Raw genomic sequence first — 24,573 nt, forward strand, 5'->3', positions numbered from 1 at the left:
TATAGTATATATATATAGTTAGTTAGGTAGTTAGTTAGTTAGTTAGTTAGTGGGCAATCTGTAACAGTTTACTGTATTTGTAATTTACCCATTTTTTTGTCTTTTTCAAACCAATGTTATTTTTAATCATTCACCCAGGTTGATACTTTTTCTATAACCATTGGACATCTGGAATTTACATCTATAGACATGTCAATAGATAGACGCCTACATATTTACGTTGGTCAGCGACTATAGGGGTCGCTGCATTACGCATGCGTAATGAGCATGAGCCTCGTGGACAATGGTTACTCAGTTTTCACCGTGTCTCGAAACTTTTCTATTGCATCTGAATAATTCCAAAGGACACGAATGTTTTTCTTTAATAGATGTTCAAAATACACACGTGCAATAGTCACAGAATCTGTTGACCTTTCATCTTTTAACTTTTTTATGTATTTATTTATTTATTTATTTATTGCCAAAGAAAAGGAATGTGGAAGGTATTGTGACTTCGCCATCTGCAGCTTCGTCTACATGCCAGTGAATGGCTGTGGGCCTGATCGCCACCCCGTTTTCTTTGTTTGGTCTAGACAGTCCTCTGCTGGTGACTGCGCAGACTACCACATTCATGAAAGACGTTGAATAAATTTCCCTTTTTGTGTCACTTTATTATTTATTTTGTTTGTTTGTTTGTTTATTTATTTAATTGTTATTATTTTCATTATTACCGGAGTTGGCAACAAACTTTACGGGAAACATAATGTTCAAAGAAAAGCATTTTTAATTGATGACTCAATTCTCCGTTCCCCTTGGCTAATTTATTATTTATGGTAAGTTGTTCCTTACTACCCTTAAATGACGTTCATTCTTCGCTCAACTCCCATATAAAGTATAAGATAGTGTGATATGATTTTTTTAAAATTATTATTATTACATCAAAGCATGTGATATTTAGCAATATTCGAGAGGTGGAAGACAGGAAATATGAGCCTAAACCCAAGTATTCAGTGCAGGAACCCCCACCATCCAGATGGTTGCAGCATTGAGTTGCACTGGTCTTAACTGAAAGCGAACGTAAAAATAAAGCCCTGTGTTGACAAAGCTCATATAAAAAGCGCTTAATTTGTTCCACGTTTGACATATCGGGGGCCTATTTAACGCTTGGCCATGTCAAAACATCACACAACAAGCCGCTCTTCCAGGGGTTTGTCTAGGTCTCCTTTCTACACTGTTGGCACTATTTCAAAAGAGCCATTAGTGTGTTTGTAGGACAAGAAAAGCAAATACCAGAGAAATTGTGTTTGCAAGGAGGCTTTAGGTAAATCCTAACGCAAATATACTAATGCAAAAAAATATGACTCAAAAAAACTATCTAACACAGCAGGCCCGTGGCCAACACACACGTGCATGTTGAGGATCGTGTCTGTAAAACCCGTTGTCAGTTGGAACAATTATGTCAAAACAGCCCTCTACAGCCGTTCATGAAATTACCAATCCAAATTAAGAGTTCATTGTGAAAATATTCTTGATTGTTCTGTCTAGGGAACAAAAAGCATGGCTTAATGCCACAACGAGTTATGAAATAACTTGGCTGCACAGCAGCGTATGAGGTGAGCTAGTTGATTTGACAAGCAAAATATCTTGTAGCTTACTGTTCATACATAGGTCTGAGCTAATGTTGCTGCCTCGTGTCTCTCCCCTTAATTTGCTTTGTTATTTTACAAGTGGGAGTCCCCTGCTTCAAAGAAACCAGCAAACGGAGCAACCCATGGCCTAGGCCTGGTGGTAAAAGCAATAACCGATCAAGATGTCTAAGAATACGGTGGAACTTGCGGCAGCTAAACTGCTGTTAAGAAGAAAGCCATATTTTTGTCATTGTGCAGGTTACAACAAAATTAATTCTCTGCATTTAACCCATCCTATTGTATAGGAGCTGTGGGCAGCTGCAGCGCCCAGGGACCAACTCCAGATCTTCTTTCCGTTGCCTTGCTCAGGGGCACAGGCAGGAGTCTACTACTACTACTACTTTTGGCTGCTCCCGTTAGGGTTCGCCACAGCAGATCATCTATTTCCATTTCTTCCTGTCTTCTGCATCGTCTTCTGTCACACCAGCCACCTGCATGTCTTCCCTCACCACATCCATAAACCTCCTCTTTGGCTTTCCTCTTTTCCTCTTCCCCGGCAGCTCCATATTCAGCATCCTTCTCCCAATATATCCAGCATCTCTCCTCCACACATGTCCAAGCCATCTCAATCTTGCCTCTCTTGCTTTGTCTCCAAACTGTCCAACCTGAGCGGTCCCTCTAATACAGTGGTTCTCAACCTTTTTGGGGTCCTGGACCCCCTGCGTATTTTTGATCTACCCTGAGGACCCCTCCACCTGATCTTGGGGGAGGGGGGTTGCAATTTGATAGAAACAGTAGAAACTGCATTTTAAATTGCATTATAGTATTTATTCACTCTTTGGGGCAAAAATAAGAGCTTTCAGTTGTAACTTAGATATAGTTAACAAAACAGAATTCTTATGCAGTAACTTTCAGATATATGTAACAAAACAGAATATGTATTCAGTAACTTTCAGATATGTGGAACAACAGAATTTTTACGCAGTAACTTTTAACAATGCAAACGGGAGCGAGATCTCTTATTAAAATACAATAAATTACACTTGTGAAACAGATGTAATTAGAGAAAAAAGTCCTGTTATCCTTTATAGTTTAGCTAGATAAAGGTCTCAGTCACATTTGAATAAAATAATCCTATTTCTATAAATGTCATAGGATCTTTTTTTAAAGATATTTTATTTTCACGGACCCCTTGCAATTACACCACGGACCACTAGGGGTCCGCGGACCCCCGGTTGAGAAACACTGCTCTAATATACTCGTTGCTAATCCTGTTCTTCTTCGTCACTCCCAGTGAAAATCTTAGCATCTTCAACTCTGCCACCTCCAGCTCCGCCTCCTGTCTTTTCGTCAGTGCCACTGTCTCCAAATCATACAACATAGCTGGTCTCACATCCGTCTTGTAAACCTTCCCTTTAACTCTTGCTGGTACCCTTCTGTCGCAAATCACTCCTGACACTCTTCTCCACCCACTCCACCCTGCCTGCACTCTCTTCTTCACCTCTCTACAGCACTCCCCGTTACTTTGGACAGTTGACCCCAAGTATTTAAACTCATATGCCTTCGTCACCTCCACTCCTTGCATCCTCACCATTCCACTGTCCTCCCTCTCATTCATGCATAGGTATTCCGTCTTGCTCCTACTGACTTTCATTCCTCTTCTCTCCAGTGCATACCTCCACCTCTCCAGGCTCTCCTCAACCTGCACCCTACTCTCACTACAGATCACAATGTCATTCGTGAACATCATTGTCTATGAAGACTCCGGGCACACAGGCAGGAGTATTAACCCTAAAATGCATGTCTTTATGGTGGTGGGAGGAAACCAGAGCATCCGAAGGAAACCCACGCATACACGGGGAGAACAGGCAACCTCCACACAGAAAAGACCCGGGACGGCCTGGGGTTCGAACCCAGGGCCTACTTGCTGTGAGGCAACAGTGCTAAACACCGGGCCATCGTGCCCCCCGGTAGTGTGACAGTATAGAAGTTCCTGTGTGCAAAAATGCTCTGTTAGCTATTAAGGCTAACTTCTAATACTCAAGAACTGTACTGTACATGATGTCTAAGGATCAAGTTAACAGTCTGCATTTTTGAAAAGCAGATCTCGCTGAAGGGGGAAAGGAACAACAGTCAGAAATGTGGCTCCACACTATAAAGAATAAAATCAGCTGCTCAATGTCACCAATCTCATGTGCTGTTCAAGTCTATGTGCTGTGACATCAACTTGAAATTGCAAATAAACCTTTTTTCCAAATAATAACATAGACGGTGTAAGCAACAGCTAAGATATAAGACTTAGAATGATTACAGACTACACCTTTCACGTCTGTTAGACATGTTAGGCCTCCCCCCTGCCATCCAACAGCATTTCGTTTGTGATTGATGTCGTGTCTGAAAGGGGTGCATCCTGTTCGTGTATCATGCCACTTCTGACATTAGCAAGCTATGTTCAACAAATTAAAGGCATGCAGCCTTTAAGAAATAAAATTTCAACTTCTTGACATAAGAGCTGTAATTTTTAGTGAGGTGCTTGCAAAAACACTGTAATTTTGTTGGTGAAAAAAAAAAAACCAAAAAAAAAACCATTGCCATATAGTTTTCATAATATTCCCTGCTTCGGGCCCCGGTGCGTGCACTAAGATTGTGTAACAAAATATTCAGTATTTTGGAGCACTTAATGGTGTCTGCAAGCATTACTGAGGTACCCATTCGGACACACTTAGTTTTGCGGCAGCTCAGTTGTCATATTTTAGGAGTTTGGATAATTCAGCAATGTAGTTATTTATCATGAGAGGTGACTGCTTGCGTTCCTAGATAGCTCCAGTTTACAGCTTTCTGATAGAAATCGCTGGGCTCCGCGGGGCCATCACACCCTCAGGTACTCGCTGAGCTGTTATGAGTCATTCCTGCCATTGTTTGATTTATAAACATTTTGTGCCGCTAATGCTGATGTTAGAAATGCATGATGATAATAATAATCATAATCATGATAATAAGCATAATAACCACGATAATGATAATATAATAGTAATAACATCATATTGGATAATTACGCTCTCCATAATGGTGGCGTGCGATATCTCAGTGAGAGCCCATTAAATGTTGAGATTGGGAACTAGTTAAGTGGATGTGATTTCATACCCCCCCGCCCCCCTTTTTGTGGTGCATGAATTTTTCTTCAACGTGCTCCGGCTGGCATCGGAAGTAGTTCCGGTGGTTTCGCAGGAGAGCGGAGTAGGGAGACCCGGGATCTGGTCGTGGAGCGCAAACGCGAATAGCGGGTCAAGTCCGCCCGTCGTGACAGTCCGGCGACCACAGCACCGGTCACTGGGAGCCCCGCACGGCGCCGTGCACGCCGCCTCAGAGACAGGAAATCAAACGAGCCTCGTCTTCGAGGGGAAATCTCAAGCTGTCTGGAGCCGCTGCTTGGGGGGGTGGGGGGTGGGGGAATTGTGCCGGTTCACAAACACCTAAAGGGTAAGTAATCTATCCTGGAGCATTTTACAATGCCACTGTAGAGGGGTTTTTTTGAGGGGGGGGGGGGCGTTGTATAAAATGTGTTTGACCGGGAAAGATAAGTAGCCCTGTCTCGGAGATTGAGTTAGAGGCAGGCCATGACAAGTTCCCCAGCATGTCACATTTATACTACATGTAGACCGCCTTTGTAGTCTCGCAGCCCGTGTCTCCGTGAGATGAAGTCAACTTCTACAAGTTTGCGTCGGTATTCCGAAAGCAGCGTTCAGACAGCGGAGCTTTCAAATGATGGGAAAAGCGCCAGAGGGCTGCTCACAAAATTAAAATAAAAAAAATAAAGCAGCGATTGAAATGAATGCACAGATGTGCGTCGCTCCATCGTAGTGCACTTTTCAAGTGAGACCGGTCTGCTCTGCTATCAGCTGTCTCTCAGAAGCGATGTGTCTGCGTTTGCAGCAGTGCTGCTCATGTGAACGTGCGGTCCAGTCTTATGAACGGTGATTAATTTCGCTGAAGTCACTAAAGCCATGATAATTGCGAGGCATCCTCGTTACTCGCAGCGTTAAGTGGATTTGATGACAAATTGGGTCACTCGAATTAATGTTATAGCCTTGTTGGTTTGGAGGATTTAAACAACTTTGCTTCCCAACACCAATTACTGCATGCAGGTGTTATCAGTGCCTCTGTATGTATGTATGTATGTATGTATGTATGTATGTATGTATGTATGTATGTATGTATGTATGTATGTATGTATGTATGTATGTATGTATGTATGTACTTACGTGTGTGCGCGCGTGCGCGTGCGTGCGTGCGTGAGTGTGTATATGTACTGTTTTAATGAACGTATATATATGTTTAAATGTAATGTGTGTATGTGGATAATTACCAGTGCTATAAAAAATATCAAATTGAGCTGTATGCTAAGTTATGGTATGATTTATGCATCAACTAGTCATCACTCTGTAAAAGGACGCATCATTTTGGTTGTACCAATACAGTAGGGACCTACCAACGTGTCTGAATAAAGTAAGATTTGATGATGATGATGATGACAGGCTAATTACCTTGGGACAACGCATTTTTTCGTGGGGCTTGCTATTATCATATGATGTGCATGCTGTACCAAAGCCACCACGTGGTGTGAATGTCTGGACAGATCATTTTTCTACAAGTGCACCAGCGAATAAAAGGAATCTGGCATATGCCACTGAAATTGTTTGATGTAAACTTTTATATTGCCACACTTCAAGCCAACCCATGTGCCCCCAGGTACACGAGTGTGTCATTGGTGCAACAATACTCAGTCATTGTCACCTTTATTGGCAGCCTGATTCATGCAAATGCGGTCTGTCTCCATTTGGGGATGATAATCATGTAACTGACCACTAAAAACTGCTATATACACTGCCGCTCTTGCAAGGCATTTAACCGACTGTATCGATGTTTTGTCTTGCTACAGTATTATGAGCTTATGTAATTGTCTCTGTAGAAGCATACAGACATAGACAGGAGACAGCATAGTTTTTAAGTACCTGATGTTTATTTGCTCAGTGAGAAACCAGAGCAGCAGCTTAATCACGCTTAGCAATACCATGCAACGATTAAAAAGCACAAATACAAGCAATCAATAAGCTATTCAAGTGAGATTAAAAAAAATGAAATTGGACAATTGGGAAAAAAATCCAAAGGGGTGAATGAAAATACTTCAACTCAAAATAACCAACTACAAAACTTCAAAAATCAGACACGGCAATGGGTGACATGACCACATAGAAAGATGATAATGTAGTGACAATAGAAACAAGATAGTTGGTAATAGTAGAGGACAGTAAAATCTATAAAATGTAGTAGTATTTATGAGAGAGAGAGAGAAAGAGAGAGAGAGAGAGCGAGAGAGAGCGAGAGAAAGAGAGAGAGCGATAGAGAAAGAGAGAGAGCGAGAAAGAGAGAGCGAGAGAGAAAGAGCGAGAGAGAGGGCCCTGGTCCTGGTTTGGATGCGTCTCTAATTCCTATCAAGATGAGAGCTGTCTGAACAGATTTCTCTCATCATTATTTCTGCTGAGATTTACGTACACTCTTAAATGGTGTTGATTGAGCATAATTTGGCTTTTTAATTGCAGAACAGCTGCCACACTCACTGCTGATTGCCATTGTAGACGTTCTCAATAGATCATTCATAGACCCCAAAATGCCTCATTTAAATGTTATGGAGACTCACATGAAATGTGCCGGGATGAAACTCTCGTTATGTTTTTATTATGATTTGTGTTTTGTCATCGGAAAGGTCATTGTAATTATCGTCAATGTCAGCAAATGCAAAGCTAAGAAAAGAGTATAGTATTGGCATTTTGAAAGATGATTTAAGGGTAAAGCGTTGGTGGATACAGCAATGGGACTTCAATGTTTTCTTTGATAGACATGAACTCCCCCAATGGTAGCATGTAAATCAGCCATGGTTGTCATTATTTCATGACGTCTGCCCCATAGTCATTAGAATCTATTTTGTATTCATTTTCTGTACAGGATCATTTCGTTGATTTCACGAGTGCAACATTGGACAGACAATTCATGGTTTTAATTGTTTGCTAAGAATGATTCTTGAACCAATTAAAACAAAATGGCACTGCAGTTGTCACACATAATGGTAAAGATGTGATTTTCTTCTCCACTAAACAAATAGGAGTTTGTGAGCACGAACAAAAGAAACATTAAAGAGCAATGTGACATCTGTGTATTTACTTTGAGACCTTTTAGCGGTGCATTGAAATGCAATTGGAAAGGTAATGCAACGCCCATCCATCTTGGTGTCCATGCCAAGGCTATGTAACCCAACGTGATAAGCCAATCATGTCATTGAGCGGAGTCATTTGCAGCACATGATTCCTGAAAATGATGCACCAAGTAATGGGTTCACAGCTTTAGCCAGCGTCCTCATTGTCAGAGGCATCCTGTGCCGAAGATATTTGGCTGCCTCTGCCACAGCGTTGATCCCTGGGAACAAACACAGGCTCACCTTTGCATACTAATGCCATTATATAAAATCTGTTTTTAAGGTTTGTTTATCCAGGGAATTTTGGCTTAACTGTAAATGCTTTTTAAAAAAAATTTTTTTTAAGCAACTTCAAGCTTGACACTCGTGGTTACAGAGCTACCACCATCATTAATGTCCTCTACTGTCAGCCATTCACTCAAGGTACCTTGCTCAAGGGCACCTTGACACTAGTTGCAGAGAGAAGGACGGAGTACGTTTCAGTCACCTCCCATCTGGGGTTCAGACCACCAGAGGCAGCATCTTTCTGGTTGCATGCTATCTTCTCAATCGCTGAGGTTCAGTCTACCAATGAATGCCATTCCTGAGGGCCTACAAGCATCATTAAATGCCTCCCTTGTTAAAGTGATTATTCAAATGACAAGATACTAGAAGCAGTAACCCTCCCCGTGATAATGGGTCATAGATTTTCCTGTTTCTCAGCTGGCTGCAAGAGTCTTCTGGGCCCTATCTACAGCATGAACTCATCTCTTGTCCCTAAGAGTTTCTTTTACACTGGCCCCACCTTAGGAAGCTCCTTTGCCGCGAGGCTGAAAAGGAGGTAAATTTGTACATGCTTATAATAAAGAGAAGGAAAAAAAACCCACCCGTCTTTAAATGTACCTCCCGGGTTTCCGAGCTGCTCCCAGTGACTTTGATTGAGGTGTAGGCCCTCAGAAAGTCCACATTATTTGAATGCAAAGATTGCAAATCCTTTCATCTTGTCAAATATCCTCTTTGATTCTCTCAGAAAGGCATTTCTCTGATTTTAAAGAGAGGGATGTAAAGGATGAAATAGGGGATGATCACTTTTAAAGGGCTGTCATTTGGAGTGCACTCTGTGACAGTGCGGCTTGCTGCTTTACAAGTTTAGTGCAAAGCCTCCATTGTAAACCTTGCGTTAAGCCTGTGTCTTGCACAAACCGACAGCCTTGTTGCACTCTGCTTGTTATGTTTTAATGAGTAACAATTGTTAGCCAATTTGCATCTAAAACAATGTAATTATAAAAAACCATCAAAAAGTTGGAATACTTCTAAAAAATGTAAATTACTCCCCATTATAATGTGCAACAAAAACCTAAGCCATGCCTTGGAGCCAGGGCCTCTAGGTTTTGGAGGCAGACTTCTATTATTAATGCTATTCACAAGCCAAACTTTTTAGGCTGCCGCAGTTGGGCGCTTTAATCTATTTTTGCTGTAAATTAATGAATTTTTAAAGAGGAGTAGTCCTCGCTGAATAGGGCTGGGTTATGGGAATGTAGTTTTGAGTCGCGGTGACGCAGTGCTGTAGCCCCCTTTACTCTGCTAAGCATGAGTTCACAAACAGCGTCTCAACCCTCTCTTGGGACCCTTCGTTGGGGGAGTGTGCTGAAATGCTGCACTCCTATGTTTTATTTATGACAAAATATGCCTTTTAAACTTTGCCGTTGTCAGAATCTAGAATTGTGATAGATTTTTTCATAGTTGGCAGTGGTAAGTCTACTGGGTCGCTAACTCCCTCTACCTTGGCAGATGTTTTCAGGTGTTATGTTCTGTGTGGGCTTGCAGAGGTAAATATTTTATTCTAACCACCGAGTCCTCAGGGACCGTGTGGAACCTGCTGATTTCTTGTCTTCCTCCAATCAGCTTTGCTTTTAGACGAGAGAAAATAAAAATCACAGAAGTCAGTGGATCTTGCATTCTAGTGAATAGAAAGCCAACGTATAATGTTCTCTTCGAGAGGAAGTAATTCAGCCCCATGCCATGACCGGAGGTAAATATATTAACGCAAATAAGCATCGTTTCCATTTTAACTGATTGGTGGCATGAAACCCATTCTTTTAACCAACTGATGTAAGTCAGAATCAGAAGCATGTTTATTGGCCATGAAGATTTGCACATACATGGAATTTGACTCGGGTTTCGTGGCCCTCTCGGCGTACTTAACATAGAATAACAACACCACAACACAAAAATCTTCAGCTAAATACACAAGGATTGACTTATACAGGCGACAAGGCCCTGGCAGAACATGAATACGTATCCAGCTCCCCTTTTTAACACATTCAAGCACATTTGTTCCCTTGTCTCCCCTTTGAAACTTGAGCTTATTTGACCAACCATATCCTCAAGGACATAGGTCGGCAAATGTGTGGTGGTTGAAACTGTCCATTGCCAGCGTCGTGTTGGCGCCTCAGGTCTGTCACTGCAAGCAGGCGGCATCAAATAATAATTACTTAATCCAACTCCACTGGGAGATGGGCAAGCACTCACCAAAAGGGCAGCTGATTTGCTTCGATATCTTATAATTGAACCTTTTCAGCACTTCGCTCTCTCTGCATTGAGGCGGAAAGTAATTAAGACGTCTGATTTGGCTTTTTGAACCATTTTCTCTCCCTTTTGAATGGCCCACACTTGAAGACATGACAGCGCTCGGTACGCCTACAGACTCTCTTTTGACACATTAGCCTTACCTTTGCCAAGACAGTCCTCCCTTCCCGGGCGGGTATTTTGTCATTACTTAGTTTACCTCTGAAAATGTTTTGATGCCTCGTTCCTCCGGCTCCCCCGCCCGCCTGCACACTCCTCCTCTCCCCCAGCCCCCTTCACTCCATTCAAAGTTCTCTATTAAAATGCAGAACTGTAAAGCCTCTCTCAGTCTAAAAGCCTGCTAGCAGCGGGGTGCTGTTAGCTGTTAGTGATGCATTCAGCTGAGTGAGTGCATCACAGCTACAAAGTCTAATGGGTGAATACATTCAATCACACACAAATCCCCCGACTCGTTTAAAGGGACAATGTGCCCAGTTTTTGAAAGCTCCGTCCTCAGTAAGGGGAGAGATGTATTCAAACTCTGTGGAGAAGAATTATTTTCAGTTCAAAATGCCTAAATCCAGGCTTTTCTTCTTCTTTTTTTTCGGCCACTGCTGGGAAGCTGGCTTTTTTCTTTTTTTTTGGTGATTACTTACCAATAATTGCGAATTACTGCAGACCTTGAACCCATTTGGTGACATTCAACATTTTCTCCTTTCATTACACTTTGAGTGTCCTATTGATACCCAGTGGCCACCTGCACATCGTGCAACGTAATCAAATGCATTATCAACCGCCAAAGCCCATTCTTCCCCTCTGCTTTTGTTTACCATTTTTCAGCAACCCTTTATAATGTCTGCCTGGTGGAAGATAGTTTTTTTTTACTTATTTTTTTCATTTTCCAGAGAGGGAGTTAAAGGTTTTAGGCTTTACAATAGGATGTACTGTGAATGAATTGGTTTGGCTTGTGCATGGGCACCCAAGCAATGCACGACAAGCGTTTCCGCAGCACCTTGCAACGTTGGTCAGTTTATAGAGTCAGCTTGGCGGCTGCAGTGAAAGTCACCTGCTGCTTGTCGGCATTTTATTTCATCTTTGGATTGATCGAAGATCAATTCAAGTTGGTGACTTGATTTTTTTGTGCTTTAGATCAAAACAACTTTTGACATTATTGCTTCCTGACAATTTGTCCTACCTTGCAGATATAGTGTAGTACTTTGATAAACCTCTATTTAGCATTTTACCATATAAATATTTATGTCTGCTAAAATGAATTGAAGACAAATCAGAGAATGATTTGTCAGGTCAACATTTTGGCCATTAGATAAAGCATGATTTCTACACATGCTAAATGAATAGTGGCATGACACAAGAAGTAATTAAAGTACCTTATATGGGATAGTTAAGTCCCTGGTTTAAGAAATGTCATGGGGCTCACTGGTTTGAATCCCCGTGTTACCTCCGGCTTGGTCGGGCATCCCTACACACACAATTGTCCGTGTCTGCGGGTGGGAAACCCGGATGTGGATATGTGTCCTGGTCGCTGCGCTAGCGCCTCCTCTGGTCGGTTGGGGCGCCTGTTCAGGGGTGAGGGGGAGCTGGGGGGGAATAGCGTGATCCTCCCACGTGCTATGTCCTGCTGGCAAAACGCCTCACTGTCAGGTGAAAAGAAGTGGCTGGTGACTCCACATGTATCGGAGGAGGCATGTGGTAGTCTGCAGCACCTCCCCGGATCGGCAGAGGGGGTGGAGCAGCGACCGGCACAGCTCTGAAGAGTGAGGTAATTGGCCGGATACAGTTGGGGAGAAAAAGGGACAATCCCCCCCCCCAAAAAAAAAAAATGAAATGTTCACACTTTTACCAGATCCTGTATATCTTAGTAATATTGACTCTGAAATAAGGAAACTCAGAAAATGATTTTCGTCCTCAAAATGGAAATACAGCCCAGTGTTTTGAGTGAATATTCTGTGTTAGGAATTTTAACAAAGACACTTTCGGTGTGGTATAAAACACTGTTTTTAGATTGTTAACCTGCTGACATTTTATGGTTTGCCATGTTAAATTGACAACAGCCAAAAAGGGTGCCACAATAACACAATACCATAGATCATTGATAAGTAATTTACTTCATAATTCAAGTTACTAGCTAATATACTATGTGAGGTAAGCCGATGAACTAAAACCGGCCGGGGTTGATGTGCTGAATCCCATTATATCATGTACAGTTATCGTGAGTTGTTTTTCCCTCCTGCTGACAAAAGCGTCTCTGAGGCAGACGTGAAACAAAGAGCCGTATACAACAGCTACAGCGTGCTGTGTTACCAAGGTTAGCCCAGTCACTGTGGGACTAGTCGACTGAGTTGGAAAGGTAGCTGGTCTTGCCCACGCGCCCAGCAGGTCCCCTCTCCCCGGAAGCCAAGTCATGCCCCCCCCCCATTCCCTTACTCCTCCTCTGCCGTCCCCACTCTCCTCTATTACTCATCATCCCACAATGCCTCGCCATGCTTGCACTGCTGCTCCGCTCACATCGCACCGCACCGCCGCGCAGCCTGCCCACGCTTCCTCCAGACTCCACCGACAACAACAGCCAAGGCAGCACGGCAGGTCGGAGCTTGTGACAGGCTGATTTGAAGCTTGAGCCTCCTCTTAATGAGGGGGAAAATAAGTACTTGTTGTTGTGCACCTTATGCCCCCCCACACACACACACACACATGCACACAAAGACATACTCACGCACACTGCACCACTACCATTAGTACCATGTCGTCCCCTTCGGCGAAGAAAAAAAAAGAAAAAAGGGGTGCACTAATTAAGATAGCTTTCCGGGATTTGGAAAAGGCCATGGTTGGCTCTGCTTTCTCCCATGGTGGCAGGGCCTCGAGGAGGAGACGGGGGCGGTGTTGTACAAGAGGCCTCGTCAGGCATATCCCTCTCCTCCGCATCCGCACCTTTTCTCTTTTACCCCTAGTCCCAGTCTTAGGCTTGTTTGGCTTGATGAGTGTGTGCTAAACATTTGTTTTTCTGTTGTTGTGTTGTTGTTTTTTTCAGCTTGTAATTAAGGGAGGTTGTTTTTTTTTTCTTCCTCCAAGCGACAAGAATTTTCTTGGTCTGTTCCTCCTCCTTCTGGTGGACGGGCTCTCTGGGGAGATCGTCGGAAAAAGAGGCAGAGGGGCTTGCGTTCCTCTTGGTAGGGCACGCTCGTTGAAGTTTTCCCGATTATGAGGATGCGCAATACAAACACACGAGGAATGTGAGTGGAAAATTCCTGGACCAGTAGGTTCTTTGTTGTTAGAGGACACATGAAGGTTATCATGGGACATGAAGTTGGGATGTGGAATGCCGCATCCTTTCGACACCAGATCCATTCGTTAAAGTTACAGTCCTGAATACTGACATGCAAATGAATGTCATTTCTGATACTTTCTATTGTCGGCATTTTTTTTTTTAGATTCCCCCCCTTTTTCTCCCCAGTTGTACTTAGCCAATTACCCCACTCTTCTGAGCCATCCCGGTTGCTGCTCCACCCCCTCTGCTGATCCAGGGGAGGGCTGCAGTCTACCACATGCCTCCTCCAATAAGTGTGGAGTCACCAGCCGCTTCTTTTCACCTGACAGTGAGGAGTTTCACCAGGGGGATGTAGCACATGGGAGGATCACGATATTCCCCCCTGTTCCCGCCCAAACAGGCACTCCAACTGACCAGAGGAGGTGCTAGTACAGCGACCGGGACACATACCCACATCCGGCTTCCCACCCGCAGACAAGGCCTATTGTGTCTGTAGGGATGCCCGACCAACCTTGAGATAACACGGCGATTCAAACTGGCGATCCCCGTGTTGGTAGACAATGGAATAGACCGCCACGCTACCTGGTTACCACTTGTCGGCATATTTAAAGCAAGAATCAATCCACGAGTATCCACATTGTGAATGCTTTTGCAGTTGCAGTTTAATAGATAGGATGGTAGTTCTTGGGAAAAAGGATACAGCACAATCTATTTTACAACACTGTGGAAGAAGGCAGCAGCAGTGAGATTTAAAGAAGAAGCAAACATGGCAAAAAAAAAGACAAAAATAGATATGGCAGACCAAACTTGTATAGCTGACCATTACCAACATATACTACAATGTTATTATCCAAAACCCAGGTTCCAAAATGTATTTTTTGTTTGACATGGAGAAACTGTTGAAGTAGCAGCATCGGTGACTCTGTTTGATTTTGAATAGATCTCTGGGATTCGTTAGGACTTAAACACCACTGCAATCACTATGTATCACTGTAGGTGTCAATAAATTAGTAGAACATGAGAAAATTGATTTGAAAAAAAGGACACGTTTTAAGACTAATATCAGCCCACTCAAGTCAAATGTCTTGCATGCACAATCCTTCCTCTGCTAAAAGCGTTGATTATGATTGTGAATAGCCTTATCTTTGATAGACAGTTCATATGGGTGTACCTGCTTTACCCAGATGCTCGACTATTGGCCTCTAAAAACAAGAAGAATCGCACAAGGCCGTGTGCTCTGGTATGAATTAGAGAGCTGCTTTGACTGCAAAACATGGGCTCCGATGATGAGTCATGTTAAGAGGACATTATGGCAGGTCGTAAATCTACGCACATGCCACCCCATACTAGTGCAGAACAATTGCCGATGAGCAACTTCTCTTGCACATATCAAAAAGTTCCCCTTGCCTGAGTCATACCCAAACTATTTCCCAAAGCTGCCCCCTCCTCACCAAAAAAAGAAAAAAAAAGACAAAAGTTCCTTCAGTGCTCTTACAAGATGCATCCTAAGTTCAGCCCCCGTTCTAAAAATAGCCTTCCAATTAAAATACTGAGGCTTCTTGAGTGCTCTCATTGTTTGTGTCTGTCTGGGTCTTCGCAGGACCTGTGACATAGGGCTGGTGGTGGTGGGTGGGGGGTATTCCTGGGTTTGGACTTTACAGGGGAGTGAGGCACGTCGATGGTCATAGAGCGTGGTTCGGGTTGGGCGAGGTGTGCGTGTTGTGTGTGTGTGTGTGTGTGTGTGTGTGTGTGTGTGTAAGAGTTTGAGAGGGGCGTGGGGGTGGGAGACGAGCCTCTCAGCTCCTCTGGAGGCTTGGAATTCCTCCCAAGCTGTTCCCCCCATTTGGCAGGCACTTGTGAAAACAATTCCCCGGCTTTTAGTCACTGCGCAGATCCAATTGCCGTTTCCACTTTGGAGGGAAAGAGAGTGACAGGGAGAGGTAAGCCAGATAGACAGAACACAGAGGGAGGGAGGGAGGGAGAGAGAGAGAGAGAGAGAGAGAGAGAGAGAGAGAGAGAGAGAGAGAGAGAGAGAGAGAGAGAGAGAGAGAGAGAGAGAGAGAGAGAGAGAGAGAGAGAGAGAGAGAGAGAGAGAGAGAGAGAGGAGAGAGAGAGAGAGAGAGAGAGAGAGAGAGAGAGAGAGAGAGAGGAGCTTTAACCGGGTTGGATGGGTGCTGAGGCCAGCCAAGCAGTTGTGCAATATTAATATCTTATGAGGGCTGTCTGGCAGAGCGAAGCTCACCGGTTTGTGTGGTTTTGGTGTTTGTGTGTTGCAGCACCGGCCTTTGCAGAGGCCAGATGAAGAACCTGTGAACATGTACCGGGGAAGGACTCTGCCTTTCACATCAGCGGATTCCCCAGACACTTGGACGAAAAGAAAGATGGAAAGGACTGAAAAGAGTAAGATGCTTTAATAAAACTCATTAATGCAGTGGGTGGCTATAGAGTTGTGTGATTAACAGATCTTTCTCCCAAAAACTGCACTCATGGAGATAAGAATGAATGATAAGCATGCTGATAATGATCACTTTGCAAATATCTAAAGTTAGATATTGCTGACTATGTTTATGCAGGTGTAAATGCTGAGTCAAATGTCTTTTCCCCCTGCCTTGATCCTGTGTGGTCTGCTCCAGCTAAATGATCTAAACAGCCCTAGTAAACAAACCTCCTGCTTTTCCAGACTTGAGCCAGGCCCGCTGTGCAGCAACCAATCAGTGAGCCAAACGGAGACTCTCCATACGACACGTCACTGAGCCTCCAACCCTCTCCTTTGAACCCCACCTCCCCCTTGACTTCTGAGAACTATGACCTCTGAACTGGAGAGCAGCCTGACCTCCATGGACTGGCTCCCCCAGCTCAGCATGAGGGCGACTATCCAAAAGGCAGATGCGGGAGGGCACCATGGGCACCACCACCACCATCATGGACACCACCTCCACGGGCACCACCATCCGGGACTCCACGGGCACCAGCATCCAGGGCATGTGCCGGGCAAGAAGGGGTCCCAGCTAGACCCCGGCACCACGCTGGACCAGGAAGAGGTGGCTCAGCATAGGGACGGCAAGCCACCCTACAGCTACGCCAGCCTCATCACCTTCGCCATTAACGGCTCGCCACGCAAACGGATGACCCTCAGCGAGATCTATCAGTGGATCTGTGACAACTTCCCCTACTACCGGGAAGCGGGCAGTGGCTGGAAGGTAGGACAAAGCAAGAAAGAGAGGTAACGAGATGGAGAGGAAGAGTGTGAGAGAAAGAGAGAGATGAACTTGCTGATAACGGATTTTGTTAAAGCTCCATCATGCAGCCTAGGTAATGATGGAATCTGATGCTGCTGTCACCTAGAGGAGCACAGAAACCTTTTCAGTGAGCCGGCATTGATTGACAGATGCCTCCCGTCTCATTCAGACGACATTATTAAATCCTTATGTAAATCTTGCCATGCAAATCCCGGGCAATGCAAGCGGAAAGGTGGCTGTGTTATTGGAGGCAGATGAATAGATCCCCATGGTGGTGTCTAGGGAATTTTCTACCTTATTAGTGAAGAAGGGGATAGACAGAGTCCTTCCACTGACACCATGAAGAGACTGTCTGCAAACTATCACCCATTTTATCTCTCAGAGATTTTCTCATTGAGTGGGAGCATTTTTCTTCTTCTCTCATTATTTCTCACCCTCTTTCCTCTGTTTTTCTCTTTCCCCGTTCCACAATCCCTTCCTCTACCCCTCTCTCTCCCTTTTCTGCCCTCTCTCGTTCTGTCTCCACCTCCACTTCTCTCGCTAACCCGTGTTTGTTTCCTGTCTATAATCTTCAACTCACCGTTCCCTGAGCTGAAGTGGATGCCAGCAGCTCAGAGAAAAAAGGCTGTGAAACATGCCAGCTCCTATTGGCAGAACCTCTCATGTGCATGTAGGATTCAGTCAATTAGTTTGCCGTTCAGATGGAAGGTAGGAGGCCGCTTCGGTTTTTGTCTCAGCACAGTCTATGAAAGACTTCTCTTACTGGTGGTGTTCCATTCTGGGTGCTAGGATGTTTTCTCTGCTTCAAAATTATAGCTCTGGATTCATTGATTTGTGAGTGTGGCTGTATCCTCATAACATCATTATTGTACTATGTTGCACAGTGATAGTATTGTTATTGTTTTTTGTTTGGGTTTTTATTTTTATTTTGCATGTTTCTCTTTCATTTCAGACTTTCCCATACTACTATTTTCATTGCACAAGACATAATGTGAGATATGAAGTATACCTTAAATTTGCACAATCATAAAAGTTTTTAGATTTTCTTTTTTGAAGCTATGAGGGGCCATAATTCATTTTGGCCATCTCACATACATATATTTTCACTCTCACACACATACAGTCTCCTTTCACACACATACATACATTCTCCTTTGACAGAAAGGGCCAGAATGAATTATGGCTTGTACGGCCCCTCATAAATGCTACTTGATTTACACCATACCAGTAACAGTTGACAAAATGGTTATTACTTTTGATACATGACTCTGAGCAATATCTAGGATTTACTAAATTTGTGAGTAACACGAACCGGGTCTAAGCTGTAAACATCGGTCTTTCGCAATACAATTTATCCTTTTCGTCATGGATGTTCCTGGCACAACACAGAAGTTCTTGGGTTATACCAGCCACGGCCGTCACAGAGAACGTTACATAAGTCCAGTTCATTCCAGTTCAGGTGATTGCTGTCAGCTGTACACAGCAGGATGCAGACAGAGAGTAACTGTCTGGCTGCCATGTTCAACAGACACTGTTGGTACACAGACATTACATGTGCGCACTTTGATTTCTTTTTTTTCCCCTGAATGTTCGCACAGATACACATACACAGATGCACACATGCATATACACACACACACACACGCACATGCACACGCACACACACACACAAGCTGCAGATGTACACCTTTGCTACACCTCAAACACATATATGACATGTAGATGTGCACATGCATACACTAACAGAAATAGACACACCCTCACACACACACACACACAGATGCAACTACTCACCCGGTCCCACACATGCACAGACACAAACACACACTCCTGCTCAGGTAGACTGAGTACGTGTGCAGTCTACAGATTACACATGGGCAGCTCAGCAGGAGAGGAGAGAGGGGGAGGAGAATGAGAGTAGAGAAGAGACTGTCAGAGAGCAGAGGAGAGCTTTACTACCCAGCACACGCGCTCCGTCTGCTCTGTATGATAATGTGAGAGTGCAGGGACGGCAGGGTTGAATCCAGGACATCACACACACACACACACACACACACACACACACACACACACACACACACACACACACACACTCATACATACAGAAACACACTAGCCATCCACAAAAACCTCAGCCATACAGTCACGCATGTGTGCATGTGATGCATAGACAAGCACCCCCCCCCACACCACACACACACACACACACACACTGTTCAGCATGTTAGCCGGCCAATCTATCCAGCCATTATAATCAGACAGCTTGTCAAGGTCATGAGATTTGTGTATCTTAGCTGGAATTGAATATGTTGAGCGCACTCATCATTTGAGAGGTCATGACAAATAGTATGCTGTGGAGCTGTGAAGAGGTTTTAAATCTCACAACCATGAAATGAAATAGCGGACACGTGCATAAGCTGTTATGTTTATGGAGCTCTTTTGGGCTTCTGGATTCATCCTGTGCAACATGAATGCATAACTTTTTTAGCTTTCAAAACAACTTAGACCATTTTAATTCTATGAAAAGGTTGTTTATTTTCTCCTGTAAAACCCACATGGATTGTGGGAATGCATCTAGACAAGGCGTGCTGGAGTGGAATGCAAACAGTATTGCATCAGGCTGCAATATGCTAGAACCATTTGGGGTGGCATTTGTGTATCTGGAACGGCAGTACCTTTGCACCTTTGCTGTGCTTCCTTCACTAGACTTTCTCTTTCTCTCTCCTGTTTTCTCTCTCCCTTTTTCATTCTCTCTCTCACTATTTTGCTCTCGCTCTCTCTTTCCCCTTCTTCATTTCTATCACTTTCTCTTTCTCTCCATCTGTCCTCCACTGTGCACAGCTCCACTTTCCCATGCCCTCTGCTGAGCCCTCGCAGCCCTTTCACACCCACGTGTCCCTCCACTCCAATGGCCCTAGGTCCCACTTTTACCACAGTCCATAATTAGTATGTAGTGGGAGAGGAAAACTCCAAAGGGATTTCTCTCTCTCTCTCTCTCTCTCTCTCTCTGTCTGTCTCTCTCTCTCTCTTGCTCTCTCTCCCCCTCTCTCATCAGTGACTCCCCCTTAAGGAAGTCAGCTGTTGGTGTGTGTGGGCCAGATCGTATTTATCAGCTTAATTCTGACCTAAGTCAACTGAAAAACAAAAAATCATTTTGAAAACAAGCACTATTTCTGTATATTTCAAGAGGAAGTGTCATGATTTTTAGATGTTTATCTTATTGGTCAATATTTAATACACTTTCCTGTCTATTGGTAAGCTTTTGGAAATCCTCAAAAATACCTTTAACCCTCATGTTCTGTTCAATAATTTAGCAATATTGTATGTACTGTTCACCGGTCATATTGACAAAGGCCACCTTTTGGATTTTATTGCGATAAAATTGTAAAAGTTATTTAAAAATACCCAATGTATATTATCTTCATCCTAATAATATTAACAATATTTATAGTCAATAGTTGTTATTCAAAATGGCTTTTTGACCTGAATGCAAAAGCTTTTCCATTGTCCACCGACTCAAAAAGCTGTCATCCAAACCTTTGGTATCATAGAATGACTAACCCCCGCTCTCCACCGTGACCCCTGTCGCTTCAGGCTAGCCTTCCATGCAAGCTAGGCTAATTGCCTACAAATTAGCAAGGCTTAATGTGTCGTTGCAAAGGGCAGTGCTGCTGTGATGGCCTTTGCCCTTTGGCTGAACGCTGCATGTCAGAGACAATAACCTGATATGAAGCAGCCCGGGGCCATTATTCTGACTCCCATCATCCTGTCCTGCCTTCTTGCTCTGTGGGAGATCCATGACTGCACACAGAGGAGGTTAGCGTGCGATGTCAAGTGCACTCGTGCAGCAGGAAGCTGTTTTCATTGGCTCTTTGAGGCTGTTGCGTGGCCATCGAGGTAGAGAAGGTGGCCACTTTTCAGTCTTGTGAGCACAACTGAGATTTCACCCCTGCTAATGTGCTTGTTGAGATTCAGCTGCGGGACAGATAAGATCTGCAGAAAATAGTGTATGGGTATGTATGTGTGTGTGTGTGTGTGTGTGTGTGTGTGTGTGTGTGTGTGTGTGTGTGTGTATGCATGTGACCTTGTGTGAGGGTCTGTGTTCAATAACTTGTGTTTTGTTTGTGCACACAAAAACACACCCCAGCATGCTTGTCCATTTGTGTGTTTTTGATCTTGTTGATGTACCCGCAGGTGTAGGTGTACGTATGTGTGTATATATGTGTGTGTGAGTGAGTATAGATATGTATCTGTATGTATGTATGTGTATGTATATATATATATGTATATATATACACACACATATACATATACACACACACACACACACACATATATATATATATATATATATATATACACATACATACATACATACATACATACATACATACATACATACATACATACATATATATCAATGTGTGTGTGTTTATATATATTCATATATATTCACATGAGCTTGGCTTTGGGAGTGCATTGATCGGGGAATATTAAGACTGATTCCTGGTGGCTGAGAGAACGCCTCAGCCACACGGATGTTTTATTAAGCTGGCCTCATCTCTGACTGTGTTTACCTTCCTATCACCTAGTAACACACACAGAGCTGTTAGCATGCACCCCAGCTTCTTCCACCACATACGTCACACCTGTCCGGTCTGCCGGACAGATGTGTGTGTGTGTGTGTGTGTGTGTGTGTGTGTGTGTGTGTGTGTGTGTGTGTGTGGATGTCATTATGTTTTCTCCACAGGTCTCAAGGTCAAAGCTACCCTTGGCACACTGTTGTTAAATTTTGATACTAATACTGGCTCCATTACTTCAAATTCAGCACTGGCTCTAAAGGCATAGTTATAGTTTTCCTGATGTTCTCCTGCAGTGAGTGAATGCATATTTTACCATGAGCTACACTAAATGGTCTCTGTTATATTAGCTCATGTAATCCACATTTATGAATAGAATCATGTATAAAATGGGACCCTGATCTCATGTTGATAGCATCCACCATGCTGAAGTGTCATTGAGCAAGACATTGAATCACTGCAAATAATGTTATTGTTGTTATCATTATTGTTACATACAGAGTATTCATTATGTGAAATATCCTCTGCGATGGTTGACTGTATCATGAAAGGCTTATTTTGTCGGAAAATCAATAATACACTGATGGTAATACACAGTGCAGGGCAGGTCACCATAATATAGTCCTCACGCTATGCCAAGAGTGGCATAAAATAATTATCTCCCCCAACAACAAATCACCTCCCACAACTGCTGCCAAGTTTCCAGAAATGGAGAGGTAATACACACAGCTTGTTGGAAAAGGATCCAAGAGTGTGCCATCTTGTCCACTTTAATCATCTGTGGTTCGACCGATTTAAACAAATGTGTCCTTGTGCATAGCGAGGTTTGGGCAATGTTAACACTTCCTCCTCTTTGCCCTAGAAGACTTCGTCTGAAATAAGCTAAAATCCTGATCCACGTGAACAAACATGAAATATAGATATTCTTTAGCGTATGCTTGCAAGGCTGTCATGTTTTGTAGTTATGCAAAATAAACTGTAACTGCCCTCTCTGCCATGAACCCCGAGTCTGTACACCCCCACACCTTTTGATGCATATGTCTTGATGCATGCTCAATAATCCAGGTAAGACAATCAAGGTTGAATCAGTCCATCTGGATACAACGTTTACTGACAGAAACTCTTCATCACTCACCTAAGTGACCTCTTCAGTCTCACCTGATGGCAGGTATCCCCACCCTTATAAACAATACAGCTGCATAACGCCCGAAACCAACGACCAGTTTCATATGCAAATATGGGCGTGTACTATTCACAGAGGATTTGGGAATGTTTGCAATTATGGCATTGTAAGATGGCGACAGATGTACTCTTAGCCCCCCCTCAGCCTCCCCCACACACGGACATAAAGTGCATAGCACAGACAAGTGCCCCCCCCAGCTCTCTCTCTCTAGAGAGAGAGCGAGAGATCTGTACTTGTCTGTGCTATGCTCTTTATGTCTGCTACCGCACTATAATGTATGTATTTTTACATGGCAGCCTTTATGTCTAAGACAAATTTCCCTAGGGACAAATAAAGTAATCTTGAATCTTGAGATACATGCAAATACAAACACAAACACACATTCACAGAGAGTCTCAGACACACGGTCTCAGATGGAGACAAAAAAAAACACACACACATACATGCATACAAATACCCTGTTTGTACACACACATGCACACATGCACTCACTTGCATGGGGCTATTAATTATACTTGTGTGTGTGTGTAACACTACTAGAGCTTTTAATTACATACTAATCACCAATAGCAGTCTCAGTATTAAATTCTTAATTAAAAGCGAGGCATTTCCCTTGCTATCTCCTTGAGGATTTGGCACCCATCCAGTACCACTTTTCCCTCAGTAACCACCCAGGGCTATAGCACTCACCATACAGCTAATAATAGGCTTAGAGCAGGTTTCACAACAATAATACTGGTGATGGAGCTTACATTCCAGTCCCCGGCTTCCTAAACCATGGACCAAGACCCAAAGTGGGTCACGTTGCTGGCGACCTGCTCACATAAAAACAGAGGCGTCGCCTTTCCATAAAATGGGTTGTGCTGAGCTATAGATGTTCCAAAATGGCCTAGCTGACGAAGTTGAAGGAACCAAACACCATCGCTCACCCAATTGTTGGGTTTGTTGAAATACAGACAGAGTAGGACTCTCCTTCCTCTGCGTGTCCTCCCTCCTTTTGCTTCCTCCTCTCATCAGGCTGCTTCCTTCTCCCAGCAAGACCCTGACAGACGCTGTCACTGAACTCAACACGACCAGGGCCAGGATGTAGACCACCATGACCTCTTGAGACACTCTGACCTTATTTGGTCCCACTTTTATGGAGGTCATCATAGTGGAGGTCTTCGGATCAAGACTCACAATTTATTTATTTTTTTAGTACCTTCCAAAAGGGATATTATGATGATATGACATTGACAGTAAAATGTCATCAATTAAAAGTTGGATTATGCCTGGCTGCCAATCTCTCTTTCTAACTGACCGAAGTGAAAGCTCTGAGGGACATTCAACTTCAATACTCTGGCGAAGGGTTCTGTTCTTTTTTCTTTTTTTCTTTCGGATTTTTCCCCAATTGTACCCGACCAATTACCCCACTCTTCCGAGTCATCCCGGTCACTGCTCCACCCCCTCTGCCAATCCGGGGAGGGCTGCAGACTACCACATGCCTCCTTTGATACATGTGGAGTCGCCAGCTGCTTCTTTTCATCTGACAGTGAGGCGTTTCGCCAGGGGGACATAGCGCTTGGGAGGATCATGCTATTCCCCCCCCAGTCCCCGAAGAGGCACCCTGACCCACCAGAGGAGGCACTAGTGCAGCGACCAGGACACATACCCACATCCAGCTTCCCACCCGCAGACAAGGCCAATTGTGTCTGTAGGGACGCCTGACCCAAGCCGGCGGTAACACAGGGATTCATACCAGCAATCCCCATGTTGGTAGGCAGTGGAATAGACTGCTACACTACCCAGACGCCCAAGGGTTCTGTTCTTAATCGTAACAACAAGCCGATATCCAATCTGGCAGTGGCTCTGGCTGTCTAGTCGAAGTGTACAACACGCAGT

General features: G+C 43.8%; 1 protein-coding gene across 1 annotated transcript in view; it reads left to right on the top strand.

Moving 5' to 3' along the window:
• The first annotated feature begins 5,019 nt into the window (after nt 1–5,019).
• LOC130107650 (forkhead box protein J3-like) overlaps nt 5,020–24,573 on the top strand; it is a 69,783-nt gene continuing 50,229 nt past the window's right edge. The window contains exons 1-3 of the mRNA XM_056274353.1: nt 5,020–5,087; nt 15,967–16,090; nt 16,371–16,890. Of these exons, the coding sequence (XP_056130328.1) occupies nt 16,495–16,890 (396 nt within the window). The 5' untranslated portion in view covers nt 5,020–5,087; nt 15,967–16,090; nt 16,371–16,494. The remainder of the gene's footprint in view (nt 5,088–15,966; nt 16,091–16,370; nt 16,891–24,573) is intronic.

Source organism: Lampris incognitus, chromosome 2 (assembly GCF_029633865.1).
Source record: "Lampris incognitus isolate fLamInc1 chromosome 2, fLamInc1.hap2, whole genome shotgun sequence".
In the NCBI taxonomy this organism is placed as follows: Eukaryota; Metazoa; Chordata; class Actinopteri; order Lampriformes; family Lampridae; genus Lampris; species Lampris incognitus.